Genomic DNA, 14,556 nt, shown 5'->3' with positions numbered 1-14,556 from the left:
TACAACTGGATTCTGCTTTGTTCCACTCAGGAAAAAAAAAAAAAAAATGCAAACAACCTTTAGAACCAGAAATTTATTGTAGCTTATAGACTGTCCAAACTGACCTGTTACCAATATACACATCTGAAAAGTTATACCCACAGTGGCTACAAACTGCATCAGGACATTACAACCCCTCAGTTATTACCATGAAGTCATGATCAGTTTTGGTCTAAAATACAGCAGCTACAGCAACAGTATATGGAAGGATAAGTCTTCTACACATTAACACAGGACAACTGTCAGACATAAGTTAAAAGTTTCCCAGTTTACTTAAAACTAGCAGTTAATTACCATGTAAGTAGTCAAAACCATTTTCCCATTTTAGAAATCTAAAATTTTACATTAAAAAAAAAAAAAAAAACCCAAACCAAACCCAACCCCAAAAACCAGTAAGCTCTGGTGTGGGTTCTTTCCCTGCTGCCAGGTCCATCTCTAGTGTAAAGGCACTCCTCAGTCCAGGTTCCCCCAGAACAAACCTCCCATCAATCCCATTAGGTGAGAACAGGGCTGGCTCTGGAAATCCAGCTGTACAAACACGGGATCAACCCTGACCTTTCTCTCTCTGTTACTCAGGACCCTTTGTGCCCCCTCCCTGGCCCTTCCCCAGTGCTCCTGGCCCTGGCCTGGCTGGGCTCTGTGCCCACACCCACGAGCAAACGCTGGCGCTTGGCTTACCGTGCTCAGGAGGGAATGCAGTCCCAGGCTCCTGTTACAGGCAAAACAAGTTACTCTTTAATCCACCTCCATAGAAATCAAGCAGAAATTCATTATTCACGACTCTGCATCAGACCAAATAAAGTTAAACAACCCTGCCTGACAGAAAAAACAGCACCCCCCCCCCCCCCACCCTCCCTCATTCGTACCTTCCAGCTACTGCCCTCTGCAATCCCAAATTGGAACTGGGATCAGAAACAACCCAAATCACATGAATTAACATGATTCCCAAGGTTTTCTGGTTGGATAGTTTATGCTAGAGTTTTTCACCAGCAGGAAAACACAATTACTAAGTGTAAACAAAGGCTTAAAACACTGACAATCTGAATTACTGTACAAGGGACTGCAGGGGAAGAGCAGGAGTGTTCAGTGGTATCAGCTACACCCCAAACCTTCCCACTCCCAAATTAGAAAAAATCAACAACGAAAAAACCCCAAATCCCTATCCCTGTAGACTGGTAGCCCAGGTGCTCAGGTACCAATCCCCTACACCCAACCTGTCCGCAGCGTGCACAGCCCACACTGGACTCCAGGCACCCTCCCTGGAACTACCAGGAGCTGTGGCAACACCCCACAGCCACAGCACACAGAGCTGCCCACCGTCCATGTAGTGTTATTTCCCCAATAACTTAAAAGCCTTTAATGCAAGCCTTAATTGGGAGAAAAAAATAAAATTAATTAAAACCAAACTGTAGTGCACAGGGCAGCTGAACCTCTGCAGAGGCTCCTAAAGCCTTTACAACTTCTCACAAGCTTGCCTGTTCCCTCTGCAAAATAAAGGAGATGAAAGAAAAGGAAGGAATTCAAGGAGAGCGGGGCATGAGCGCACAACGCAGTCAAGGCCAAGACAGAGTTACTGAACATCTACACTAAGAACTGTGCCCGTGCTCCTGCTGCAGTAGGATGAGACTCGGAATAGTTCATGCTGCATGATTTTTTACTTTAGCATGTTTTAAACCCCAATCCCTGTTTTCACTACCACAAATGACATAATTACATAATTCCAATATATTTACAAAATATTAAAAAGTCTTGTTAATCTTCTACATATTAACCTCATTCTGCCACTTTACACATGCACTAATTCAGGGAAAAAAAATTAAAAGAAATCAACAGGCTGAAATGAGCAGCTTAACCCTTTGTCAACAAGCAATCTTTGCATCTTTTAGAAAGAAAAAAAGGAACAAAGCCAAGTTTGTTTCACTGAGCAAAAAAAGACAGTTCAGAAATTCATGTGCAATGGCTACAGAGCTGTAGAGTCACTTAGCTGAGATGACATGAAGAAAAAAGTGCAAGGTGGTTCCTCACAGAGCGTAAAAAAAATCCAGTCACTGAGGCATGGCTGAAGGAAGAGGTGCTAACTACAACCCTAAACATCAGGAACTAGCTGACAGAACACAAACACGGGTTGTGTGGGGGCTCAATCTACTGGCCAGAATGAATTCTTTTGTTTTAAACACCATGAATCCTTGGTACCAATGGAGTGTGTTACAGTGGAGTCTTCTAGAGTGGGAACATAAAGACAAAGGGAGCAGCTAGAATCAGTAACTGAGGGTAGAGTCATCCCATTCCAGCTGCTGCTGTCTGTTAACATTCTGTTGGTCCTCCTCCTGCTCTCCCTCTTCCTCCTCACTGCTTTCAGACTCTGCACTAGTGATGTCATCTTCTTCTCCATCTTCACTTTCTTCTTCCTCTTCCTCCTCCTCCTCTTCACTGCTGTGTTGATCCTCATAAGTCTGTTCAGACAAAAATTAGCTGTCATTACCATACTGGCCAGAATTCTCTTTGTTCTTTACTCAAGGCACTATATCGAGAAGAGCTATTGCTGGATTTTTAGAAGCTCAGCAGGAAGTAGCCAGAAATCAGAAAAGACAAAGGAAGTAGCACTCAGTAAAAGAGTTCTGTGACACTGCTGTCAATCCTGGCACTCTACACAAACTGGCTCTGAAGGGTGATCCAGTACTGCAAATTCTACTGGAAAAGGATGTTACAATAGGACAGAGAGCATGAAGGCCACACATCCTTCTTGTTCGCCATTTTCTAAAAATTCAGATGTCAGCTACAGGAGAAGGAAACATCATAAACACAGATGTTTTGACAATAAATTCCTGCAAGTTTAGACAAAAGCAGGCTGTGTTTAAGGCATTGTGCTCATGATGAGCACTAGTGCTGGACACCGGCCTGTAAAATCCCATCCTGCATCATCAAACACTAACCCCTGCAAGATCCCAAAAAACTGCCCTTGGCATTTGGCACCCTCATTCTAAATTCCCAGTTAATGTCTCTGCCCTGTGCTCAGGGTTAGTTCTGCTCTACTCCTCTGCCCGTGGACAATCACACCCATTCCAGCTGAAAAAGGACACCAGCTGCACAGGGTTACCTCCATGGGGTTCACAGTGATGGTCAAAGCAGAGTCATCCCAGTCCATCTCGTTCTCCTTGCCCGTGTCCTGGTCACGCATGGTTCTCTGGTGTGCAGCTCGGATCCGGAACACACCCAGGATGATCATGAACACCAGGAAGCTGACACACACCACGATCACCACGGTGGCTGTGCTGGGAACAACTGCAACCAGAAAACACAACCATGGTAACTCTTACACAGTGCTCCCCACTACTCCCCATCACCTGCCAGGGGAAATGGCATTATACAAGTATTACGTGTATATTATTTATTATATATGTTCCAAAGGCACTTTGTCTATAGCCACTTAAAAAGTTAGTGGGAAAGTAAGAACTAGAGCCCAGTTCCTTAAATAAAATTACATCAATCTGAAGGACTGAAAACACAAGGAAAGCACATTCCACCACACACAGACTCTTCTCTGAATCGCCTATTTTTCTTCCTCTCACATCCTACACCCATGCCAAATTAATGTAATTAAAACAGAAAGGGCAGATACCATGACTCCTCAAAGGAACAGCAGTGCAATTCTTTCCTCCTGCCACTCAGAAGAAATTCTGTCCCAGTTCCTCACTTTATGGATGTCTTGCAGTCTCCTCCCCTTTTCCAACATACACACACCAACAGAAAGCTCTTCTGCTGGTAGGAAAGGGAATTTCACAGGGTTCTAAAAACTCACTCCTCCCTGCCTGGGCTACAACAGGACAGGACTGAGCAGCTGCCTAGTTTATTAGTCCAACACACTGGTTTAAACTCTGGGAAAAACAACTCTACAACACCACAAAAAACCAAATCAACTTCAGTGGCTGAGGATCCTGACCTGAAAAGGGATGAGGGTTTGCCAAGTTGTGACCAGAGAGATCAACAAAGGAATGATGCACTGGGTGAATGAACTGTGGCTGTGCAGCAATGTGATTGGCATGTTCCACTGGGCTGGCTGTGTGGATAACATTCACCTAGGGACAAACAGAAAGTGTTAAACTCCAGAAACCCAATAGTTTAATTCTGAAGAGATAAAAATAAAGAGAAAAAAATAAAAATTTTAGTGCCTTTAATGCCATTTTCTGATGTACTTCCATATATTTGATGTAAGCATACTAAATAATAATTAACCTGTACCCTCCTGCAGAGGAAATGCAATTTTAGCCTCTCTGTGATTTAATGTAACCCCTTAGCATCAGAAATTTATGCATCACACAAGCAGAACAGTGCAGGGCCCAGCAAGAAGTGACACACAAAGGCCACTCAGCTCTCCAGTAGCACCACTCTCACTGCATTTGCTCAATTAATACTTTGTTTTCAATGCAACCTTTTCACCTTCACCTCTCCATTAGCCACACTATTTCTTCTACAAAACAACAATTTTAGCTCTGTTTAGGCAGCTTTATTTCAAGGTGAAATAGAGGACTAAAACCACATTTATATATAAAATATTGCCTGAAATGTTCACATTTCCTAGTATTTATTTACAGGACAAAATCTAAATCAATAATTGATCAATTATCTATCTATTATCTATCAGTTGAGGCAACAACTTCCATCCTCCTAAGCCCCTCCAAGTGGCCAGGGCAGCTCACACACCTCCACTTTGAACTCGTTGCTGACGTAGCGCCCGTTGAGCTCCGAGCAGACCAGTTTGAACTTTCTGTCGAACAGAGACACCGTGTGCCAGTTCCTGTAGCGGATCAGGTGCAGAACTTCCTCGTAGTTAGCCATGGTGTCAACCCCTGTGGGCAGAGACACACAGGTTGTAACAACAGTTACCCTGCAAAACACTGGTACAACTTCATACACTGGACAAATACCACTCCATTTCTTCGTCTAAGTTTTCTTGGCTGACAGATTTTCAAGGGGTACAGAAATGGCAAAGCCACTGACATGCACATGTGGCTCCACTGAAATCCTGTGGATTGGTTTTGTGATAAAATCCTAAACACAGTCAATCTTCGAAAGGATTCTGGGAGCTTTTCTATGGAATACTTCAACATAATCTGGACAGAAAGGAACAATGCGTGCTCCTAGGCACTGGAACAAGCCTTTTTTGGGGCAGAGTCTAACTACAGCGCAGAGGTGACCTGCTATTTGGGACAGAGAAAAGAACAGAAGGAAGGTTCTAGAATATTGTGTTTTCTAGAATCACAGCTTTCCACAGAATTGCTGTGCTTAGAATTCTAAAGATAGTCCAAGCTTGAAATTCTTAAAAAAAAAAAAAAAATGAAGTATTTACAACAGGGTGTTACAAACCACCTCTCCAGAACTGGTCCCTTTGTCAAGTCCCTTCAGACTCTCCCCACAAGAGCAGCAGCAGAGACCCCCACCTGTGATTATCATGCCCAGGTTGGAACTGCTCATCTCAATGCCTTTCTGCTGCAATCGTGTCATGTCAATCTCCAGGCTCTCTTGTTCCTGATTTAGTTCCTCTCCCAGCACTGTCACCTCACACGTATCCAGGTTGTGCATGATCTCTTCAGATACCAAAGACTCTTGGACTGAAAAGCAGAGAAAAAGCCAAAGACTTAAGCAGAAACACCAGAACAAATACTAAAATCTGGGCCTGAGGAGAACAAGTATTCATGAAATAATGATTTAAAAAATAAAATACAAACAAGGGTTATGTACATGAGAATAATAGCCTGGACTTATTATCATTTCCAGGTAAGTTTTTGTTAGCCCAGACCAGAGGATCTACACCTTCTTTTCCCTTACTGGATTCTGTATTTAAAGAGAAATCCACACCTTTCTGCAGAAGGAAGATCCTCCCCCAGGATCACTGAGCGAGGTGAGGGTGGGCAACAGTGGCTGTTACCTGTAGGATCTTCATCCCCATCTCCCTCCGGCTCCACCTCCCGGGTAATGGTGCTGATTATGCGAAGCTCAGGGAAGAGGGAAACGCCCTCGGAGCTCTCGAACTCTGAGGCAGAGCGGGCAAAGTGGTTGATGCCACTCAGGCTGATTTTTGGTTCCTCTGGCTGCAAGACCATGACATACCCCTCCAGAGAGGGAATGGAGACACAGGCCTCTTCATTGAAACACCTGAGAGACAGAAGCATTTTGCAGTCAAGGTGGTTATCTTGGAGGGAGGCACAATTACACACAGTAATTGCTTTATAAATTTTTGAAAAGCTGTCTCAGACCCAAGAGTCTCAGATAAATCCATCAGCTGCCCTGGAAAGTAAGAATTTGCCACCAAGGGAGCAATCTTACAATTAATTTTTACTTACAGTTACCATTTGGCCTCATTTCTACATTCTGACTTAGAGCCACAGGTAACCCTTTAATGAAGTTGTGACACAGGAGACACTCCCAGCACTCTGGCAGTACTTTCCTCCCCATCTTACACAGTCCCTCCTCCATTCTCAGGCAGAAAGCAGAGTGCTGGTGTGGAAAACATTTTCTGTATTCAAATGAGTGATGGTCACATAGCCCAGGACTCCTTTGTTTCTCACAAGTGAGATCCACAAACACCAAGCCCCACCACCACTGCACAGTGCTGCTTCAGTTCACGCCAGGACATACCTGACAACGCTGGTGATCTTCAGCCTCCGAATGCCGGGTGTCGGGAACTGGCGGGAGTTCAGGTAGGAAATGTGCTGCATGGCCTTGTCAACTCTGTCAATGTCATCCCCTTCTATGGTCACTGTTGACTGGCTTGGGTTCATGTGGATCTGAAAAAACAGAAGAAAACCATAAGAGAACACTCAACCAAGTGACATGATCTGTCAGTTCAAACTGGAGTTCAGCACTGGTAAATGCAGGGTAATTACATCCATATTCAAAGCAACAGGGTCATTATTTACTGGCCTTGTGGCACACAGTCTAGAATCCCTACTTACTGCCTTATCCCTGTGGAATGTATTTGGTGTTTCATTCTTTAAGAAAAAATCTAGGCATGTATCATAGTTCTGGTTCTAGTAATACAGAAGAGAGACAGCTAATATAAAGGAGAAATTTAGCTCTGTTCACATAACCTTGCTACTGAAAAAGCCACACAGTCTCATTTTATGAAGCTGCTTGTTAGACAACCTGGTGGTTACAGCTGGTAAAACAAAGGCTTACAAATACGGAGTTTCTCTTCAAGACTTAAAAGACAACAGAGTAACTTTCACTCCTAAGGCCATGTTTATACAAGAAAAATTTTCTAGTTTTTATGTAACTTTAATGCAAAATGCCACAAGAGATGAGCTTGTTATATCTGGGACAAGCTGTTAACTCTGCCAGTAAAACTTGTAGCTCTTATCAGGGAAGGAATATACACATTCCCCTTTGTTCATATGCAACTTTACCTTCACACCTTTGCCAACACCATCAGCCATCTGCAAATCCAGCCCCTCTTTGCAGGTGTAGAGGCAATCAATCACCTTCTTGTTCTCCAGTTTACCAGAACGAATCATCAACCCTGCCAGATTGCCTCGGAAAAACTGAGCCATGCGCAGTTCACCACCTTCAAAAAATGAGGCAGGATTTACTTGTTTTGATTCTTTTTACTTTTTCTTTTGTAAAACAACAAGTATGCCAGCTGATACACACAGTATTATACACATGCGGGTTAGTTTTCATCCATTCTGGGCGTTAACCTTGTGATTATGGTCAGGCATAAAACAAGAATTAAACAGTTCCCCATGCACGTGGCCTTCAGACAGCTGTGGCCACCTTGAACTGACTGTTCCATGATAAACATTTCAAAAGAAGCCCCGTACAGCGAGGTGGTGCTCAGAAATCAAACACAGAACCAATGGAATGAACCATGAAACCTGAATCTTCCTGCTGAGATAACACCTCCTGCTACTCAGGACAGGACAGCACCCCTCCTCCAGGTGTGAGGGATCTCCACCTAAACCAGCACTGCAGGCTCTCCCTACACTCCAAGGGCAGAAAGGAACTCTGCAGAGTCATTCAGCTCATTCTGAGAGAGGTGTCCAAGAGTTACCTGCCCCCTTTAAAGGCACCATCGTCTCACTACAGACTCAGTGAGCAGTTTAAACTCAGGTAACTCATTCTTAGTTACCTGAGTTAAGTCTGATGAATTGCAGCCTAATAAGCCCTTTATTCCTTAATGTTTTTGAAGGTGACATCACAATGATCACCTGGTCCATCTTGCTAAATACTGAGGGCCACAAAACACCACCTGGAAATGTGTATTTCAAGCCCATTACTTACTAAGCAGCCTGATTTTAGAAAAATGTCTAAGCTTGTTTTAAAGGTTCTGAGTGATAAAAGATCCTTGGTACAACTCAAAAAATATTCAGGGGTGAAATGTCCCGTTACTAATTATACAATTTCCATACAGCTTCAGCTTCTGGAGCCCCTGGATGCTGCTACCTCCTTGCCAAATTAAAATGTGATGCACAACTAGAAACCTCTTGCCAGTTACACCCAGACTATTCCAGGAATTCTTAAACTTTACAGGAAGGGTACATATCTTGAATTCACTTTTAAGAATACACACTAATTTTAAGTATCTCAACTCAAGACACAGAACCCACCAAACTATCACTAAAATTTGTTATGAGGAAATAACCCTGTAGCCAATTTGAAATACCTGGCAGCCAAAGTTTTTTTGTCCATTCACTGTAACGAGAATTTTATATAAATATCTGACCAAGTGAGTATCCCCTGTAAATTACAGGTCTGTCTTTATGAGCAGCCTGGTCTAAATATGAAATCAGTCTTGCTCTGAGTGGGGAGCAAAGGTACCTGAGTTCCAGAGGTCCTTCTCAATGCACTGAATATATTCTATAATAAAGACACATACCTACATGCATAAATACATACATTTAGATAGGATGACGTGCATTTGTGTTTTAACAAAACTGAATGAAAGAAATTATGGCTGATATTTTACATCAGCAACTTTTTACACCACTTCACTGCAATCACAATGGTTGCAGATTTGTACATGGAGGAACACTTGGATGCAAACCAAAAAAAATACCCAAACCAAACCAAATAAAACCCCCAAAACCAAGCAGAAGTCAGCTGAAGATGCTCTGCAAATAGAAGCACAATGAAGACACAAGCCTAGGAGAGGATTATGTGAAGGTCAATGGCCCAAATGCAATGCCTGCATTTCATGCTGTGTGCGAGATGAAGCAATGTCTTGGCTTAAAAATGAAATAAAACAGTAGGGAAAAAACTCCAGCAACCTGCAGAGGTCTCGGGCACAGTTTCATTGTCATTTTCATTTCCTGTATATTCTGTAGAAAAGCAAGACAAAGAACAGGACAATAGGGAAAGGACCAAGTAGTTACAATTTGGCAAACTCTCTAATCCCAGAAAACAGAAAGCAGCACATCCCCAATGTTTGCTTATGTTGGACCCAGCTTCTCAAGGATTATGAGTTCTTGGAAACACGAAGAGCTGCAATGCAGTGAAGAAGCATCACTGTGTTGTTACAGGAACAGTCATGGCACCACAACCCAAAGAGCCCCACGCACAAGCAGCAGTGACGCCAGCAAGAACTGCAGAACACTTCAACCAAGAGAGCAAACCTCTCACAAACCGCCTTCAGAGTAAGATGGCACAGTCTAACAACTGGCTCCATTTGAGGGGAAATTACAGTGTGATCCAGACTAACACAGCCAATCACCGAAAGGTATTGAAAGCTGATCAAAAGAAGCCATTATCAACACAGATTTCTTAATCAATAATAGCATCGCATGTATTAAGCAGTCAATTTATCAGATGGAAGCACCAAAAATGAAAATCAGCTTTTAAATTTTTAAAAGAAATGTTAAAAGAACTCAAAAGGATAAAATCTCTCTCTTTGAGGTGAGCTGTATATATAACTTAGAGCAGCCTGAATAGAGCAGACAATAAAGCAGATGTCTATTTTTATAAGCAGAAATAGTAAAATACCCAAGAGACAGCACTGCTGTGTTGCTCTGCAGGGCTGTCTGCTGGACAGGCTTCCATTAATGAGAACACTTTTCCTACAAGATGCTTTGCAACCTACTTGAAATTAAGTGTTCTGCTCAGTAATGTGAAGTACAGGAGGTATTGTTACAACTATTACTAAAAATAATCTATCAGTATTCCCATGGCCACCACAAAATCATGTTGATGGAATACAGGCTGGTGAACAGCCTTGTACTTTACACACCTGTGGCCAACGAAAAAACAAAGACTCATGGAAAAAATGACTCAGAGGAAATATGTGATACCAGCTTGGAGCAAAAACAATCTGCAAGAGGCAAAACAAGTTACATTTCATGCACTGAAAGGATCTGCTGGGTACTTCTAGATAACCACAAAGATTTCATTAAAAACAGTTAATTAGAAGTATTAACAATTGTAAACAGTTACCTTGCCAACATGCTCCAACCACCAGCTGTGTTTCTATCTTGGAAGGGTGGAGTGGGTAATCCTCAGTGACTGGGAAAGGATCATAGGAAACACCATCCACGTAAAGAGTCACCGCAGGAAATTCAACGTTGACGACGTAGTGGTGCCACTCCTTGTCACACACCTGAGTGGACAGAGTTTTAACAATTCTGCTGTCACTTTTTCTTTTCCATTGCAGTTCAGTAACTGATCTGGTGCATGTTTTACATAAACACACGTGCAGATGTACCAACAACCTACAATACAAGCCTGTACAGACACAGTTGATCTTTCACACTCATGGCACACATCTGAAAAGCAAACTGACTCCCAAACATTAAAAAAAGTTTCTTTATTAAGTTGCCAATACAGGAAGCTGCACATACTTCCTTTCCTTTAATTCTTATATTAAACAACAGCATATTTCATTCTAAAAATATGTATGTACATGCAAGCACATCCTGAACTACTGTTTTAAGATAACATTACTTGACAAAGGACAGGTATTTGATGAGAGCAACTGTTAAAAAAAACATGACTATTTATCACTCAGACCCAGAGGGCTGGGAAAATGTCACATGCTCAGAAGTACCTGAATGCTATAAACAACCTGGAATAAATACCTCCTGTTTTCTCATGCACTCCACCTTAGAGTGCATTTACTGAAGATAACTGACATCACAGCTATAAGACTGACGCTGTATTTTCTATTTCATATTCAAGATGAGAAGGTGAAGCTGAATCTGACACTTGATCACGAGTGGAACAAGCACTGTTGGGTTCTATAAAACAGGCCATCAGGAGCTGGGAGTTGCAGAAAGCATTTACTAGTAAGTCCACTACCAGGGACGCTAGTCTTCGGTGGCTTTCACTCTAGCACTCTACCAAGTGTCCTTCCAGACTCACCTGATTTAGTTTCCAGTGGAATTCAGCAGGTTTGTAGGTTTTTCCCTCAGAAGGATCCTGGCGGAAGAGGAAGACCAGGCGGCAGCTGTGCACATAGAGGGTGTAGTGGTGCCGGTTCATATCTGCACAGCAGTTTGAATTAACAGCGTTACTTTCTGCAAACCTTAAGAACAAAATCCACCTGTTCTGCAATTTCACACTTAAATCTCAAAGTAACTGATAGGCAGTAATCAATGTAGAAGTAAATCAGGCATGGTAAGAGGACTGTAAAACATCGGCAGTAGTAGTGAGGGTAAACACTCTTGAAGAAGCCATGAGGCTGCAGAACAGACAGACGTGTCTCTATCCAAACCCAACCTAAACCAAGGCATAGCACCGAAGAGCCAGAGATAAACCTGTCAGCAGGAGAAAAAGAGCTCTATTTGCAAACAGAAGAGCTTTTTTTGTTACAAATGGCAATTATGGAAACAGGGTTATCACACTTCCTTCTTATTAATGGCATTTTCAAAATTATTGTTTCTGTATCATAAGCAGAGAGTGAAATTATGCACAGAATAAAAGAAACTTCATCTCTGGAGAAAGAGAAATTATATACTCCTAGGGGAAAAAAAAGATACAGCAGCAAAATGCCGTCACTAGACCTGATATGTGTGTCTTAATGTTTTTAGGCAGCATCAAGAACAAGGCTATCTTTGGAGATGCAAACTCGAGGCTGCATTGCCAGAATAAGTAATCTACCACAGCAAAAGAAGTGCATAATGTAAACTGAAATAGAATTAGAAAAACAAGTCTGCCCAATCTGAAGCTACATAATCTTAAGGCCGAACCTAAACACAAGCACAATAGTGATTTTTGAAGTCACCTTCATTTCAATTCCAAGAAAACCCTGAGGTAGAGAAAACACTGAAGGCTGTCACATGTGCTGCCAGAGCACATAAAAACCCAACCCACCAAAAAGACTTTTTATAATTGAAGTATTGACAAACCTGTCTTGTCTGAATTGCACAGAATTGTCTCTTTCTCTTTGGTTCCGGGCCCGTGCCTCATCCATACTGAAATCATGAAGGGCTCTTTCAGACTGACTGTGACAACACCATCTGGAATCTTCACAGCCTGTGTGCCATTAAACTCGAAGACTTGGTCGCTGTCATGGCCATTATCTGTCGGCAGCCCCACAGTCCAGTTAGCAGCACTGCTTGGAGGGGGGAGCAGCTCAGCTGTGCCAGAAGCAGCACCTACAACACAAATGTTCAAATTAAAACAGAAATTTAAAAGACCTCTATGGGTTTCAAATTCAACTGTTTATCTCAGCACTAATTTCTCAGCACCAACTGTCAGGATTATGCACTACCCATCGAGCAATTTTCCTTTTAAATAATGTGGCACTAATTACAGGCATCTAATACCATGGTAACTTCCACAAATTTGACTTCTGGGTAGACAACTAATCTCATAATAAGCAAAGCAGTTTCAATCTTCACAGCTGTAGAACCTTATTTTGCCTCTATCTCAGGAACCCTTTCATTGATGCCACTTGTCCCTCAGACCCATGAGCACGATGCCTTTCTCTAGACACTCTATTTAAGCTGTGAGACCAGAACTCATCCAGCTGAAGAGAGTGCACAAGCACTCCCTCCCAGCCCACTACCTGCCCACAGCACAGTCAGCAGCAGGTACCTTTAATGTCACACTGACCTCAATCAGGGAACAGCTCAGGAATTGCCTGGGTCTCTGGGGTTACATGCCATTCAGACTTTCAATTACTTTCAACTGAAGTTGAAAACATAAATCATGAGTGATAATTTATCCTGAAATCTCAATTCTTCCATATGTCTACAAAAGATTCAACGACTTTTTGTAAGACCTTTAACTGCACCATAAGTGGATGCCAAGGGCCTTTATTCCTAGGGCAAGCACGGTACAAATTTATCTGATCCAAGTTAACTGTTTTCTTCCAAACCACTCTTCCTTGGTTTTCTCTAGTTTTTCACCATGTATTTCTCAGATTGCAGCCATTACATCTGTCATGCTCAGAAAAACAGAGAGGCTTTAGTGGCTACACCCTTCCACAGATATTCTTTCAGCTCTTGAACATGAATCTCATGCAAGGGACATTATTAGTCTACGTAAGACAGCAGAGAGGCAGAAGAAAGAGATTCTTTACCACATTTGAGAATTATTGTAGAAGTCACCTTCAGGCAATTTCATGCCTTTTGCTGCCTGTTAGGAAATCCATTGAAGGAAACTACGTGCAAATGAAGACCAGATCTACTCACCGATTTCTGGTCTAACATAAAATTCAAAGAAAAACTAGTAAGCAAGAGAGACCACTTTTATTTTAGCAAAAGTCTGCTTACCACAGAGCCTGTGGATGGATTTCTCAGAGTAGGTGTCTCTATCACAGCCTTTACCAATATGGCTGGTTTCTAGTTCCACCGTTGCTTCAACTGAGGTTATTGGCTCATCACATGTCTCCAAATGCATCCCAGGGAACAGAGCCAAAGAACCAGTGCCAGGCTCATATTCTATTCTTTTGCTCCAACCTGAATATTTATCCAAAGAAACAATATTAAAGATCTCTCATGTTTAACTGAAGGTACCAGCAAACGCTAAAAGCAGAGAGGAAGGAGAGCAAACTAACCTTGCCAGCCAGGCTTGCACGTAGGCTTAATGCTAATTTTAACCAACACATCCTCAGCAGCTCTCTTCTTCCCACAGTCATAGGCTGTTACTGTCAGTTTATACTGATGTTCTTTACCATAGCTTAACTTTTCTGTGTTTTTTATATAACCTGACACAGAAAAAAAGCAATTGTCAGACATCAATATAATTCTTCAGGGTCATTGCTGCATAATATGCATCCAGGTACCACCTATGTACTTCATACAGACTCATCTGCAAGTGAATTACCCTGCACTATTTGACTTTTCAATGCCAGACTTCAGGCCCAGATCCTTAAAATACATAAAGCAGTGATAAGCACACATACACAGAGCAGCAGGTACTTCTCCAGCTCTTCACAGTATATTACATTACTCCAAATGAAACTGTTTACGAGTGGTAACTGATACATAAATTGTTTGGCACATGCCAGGATTCACTAACTTTTTTAAAATCTGCAAACCCATGAAAAGAATCCATTGGCAACATAGACCCCAAAAAACCTTAAAC

General features: G+C 42.2%; 1 protein-coding gene across 4 annotated transcripts in view; it reads right to left on the bottom strand.

Annotated features, from left to right (window-relative positions):
• Positions 1-58: 58 nt before the first annotated feature.
• The window catches only part of CLSTN1 (calsyntenin 1), a 32,557-nt gene continuing 18,059 nt past the window's right edge, over positions 59-14,556 (bottom strand). For 2 of the 4 annotated variants that reach the window (XM_048326637.1, XM_048326638.1), the window contains 14 exons: positions 14,027-14,176; positions 13,743-13,928; positions 12,372-12,620; positions 11,386-11,507; positions 10,462-10,624; positions 9,303-9,353; positions 7,443-7,600; positions 6,676-6,824; positions 5,966-6,192; positions 5,478-5,648; positions 4,741-4,886; positions 3,980-4,115; positions 3,137-3,321; positions 59-2,492 (listed from right to left, as the gene is read on the bottom strand). In XM_048326637.1, the coding sequence (XP_048182594.1) occupies positions 2,298-2,492; positions 3,137-3,321; positions 3,980-4,115; positions 4,741-4,886; positions 5,478-5,648; positions 5,966-6,192; positions 6,676-6,824; positions 7,443-7,600; positions 9,303-9,353; positions 10,462-10,624; positions 11,386-11,507; positions 12,372-12,620; positions 13,743-13,928; positions 14,027-14,176 (2,288 nt within the window). In that variant the 3' untranslated portion in view covers positions 59-2,297. The remainder of the gene's footprint in view (positions 2,493-3,136; positions 3,322-3,979; positions 4,116-4,740; positions 4,887-5,477; positions 5,649-5,965; positions 6,193-6,675; positions 6,825-7,442; positions 7,601-9,302; positions 9,354-10,461; positions 10,625-11,385; positions 11,508-12,371; positions 12,621-13,742; positions 13,929-14,026; positions 14,177-14,556) is intronic. The other 2 variants (XM_048326639.1, XM_048326641.1) reach the window with 1 other exon arrangement.

This window comes from Corvus hawaiiensis, chromosome 22 (assembly GCF_020740725.1).
Source record: "Corvus hawaiiensis isolate bCorHaw1 chromosome 22, bCorHaw1.pri.cur, whole genome shotgun sequence".
Taxonomy (NCBI): Eukaryota; Metazoa; Chordata; class Aves; order Passeriformes; family Corvidae; genus Corvus; species Corvus hawaiiensis.
This window is presented reverse-complemented; position numbering and strand designations above follow the sequence as displayed.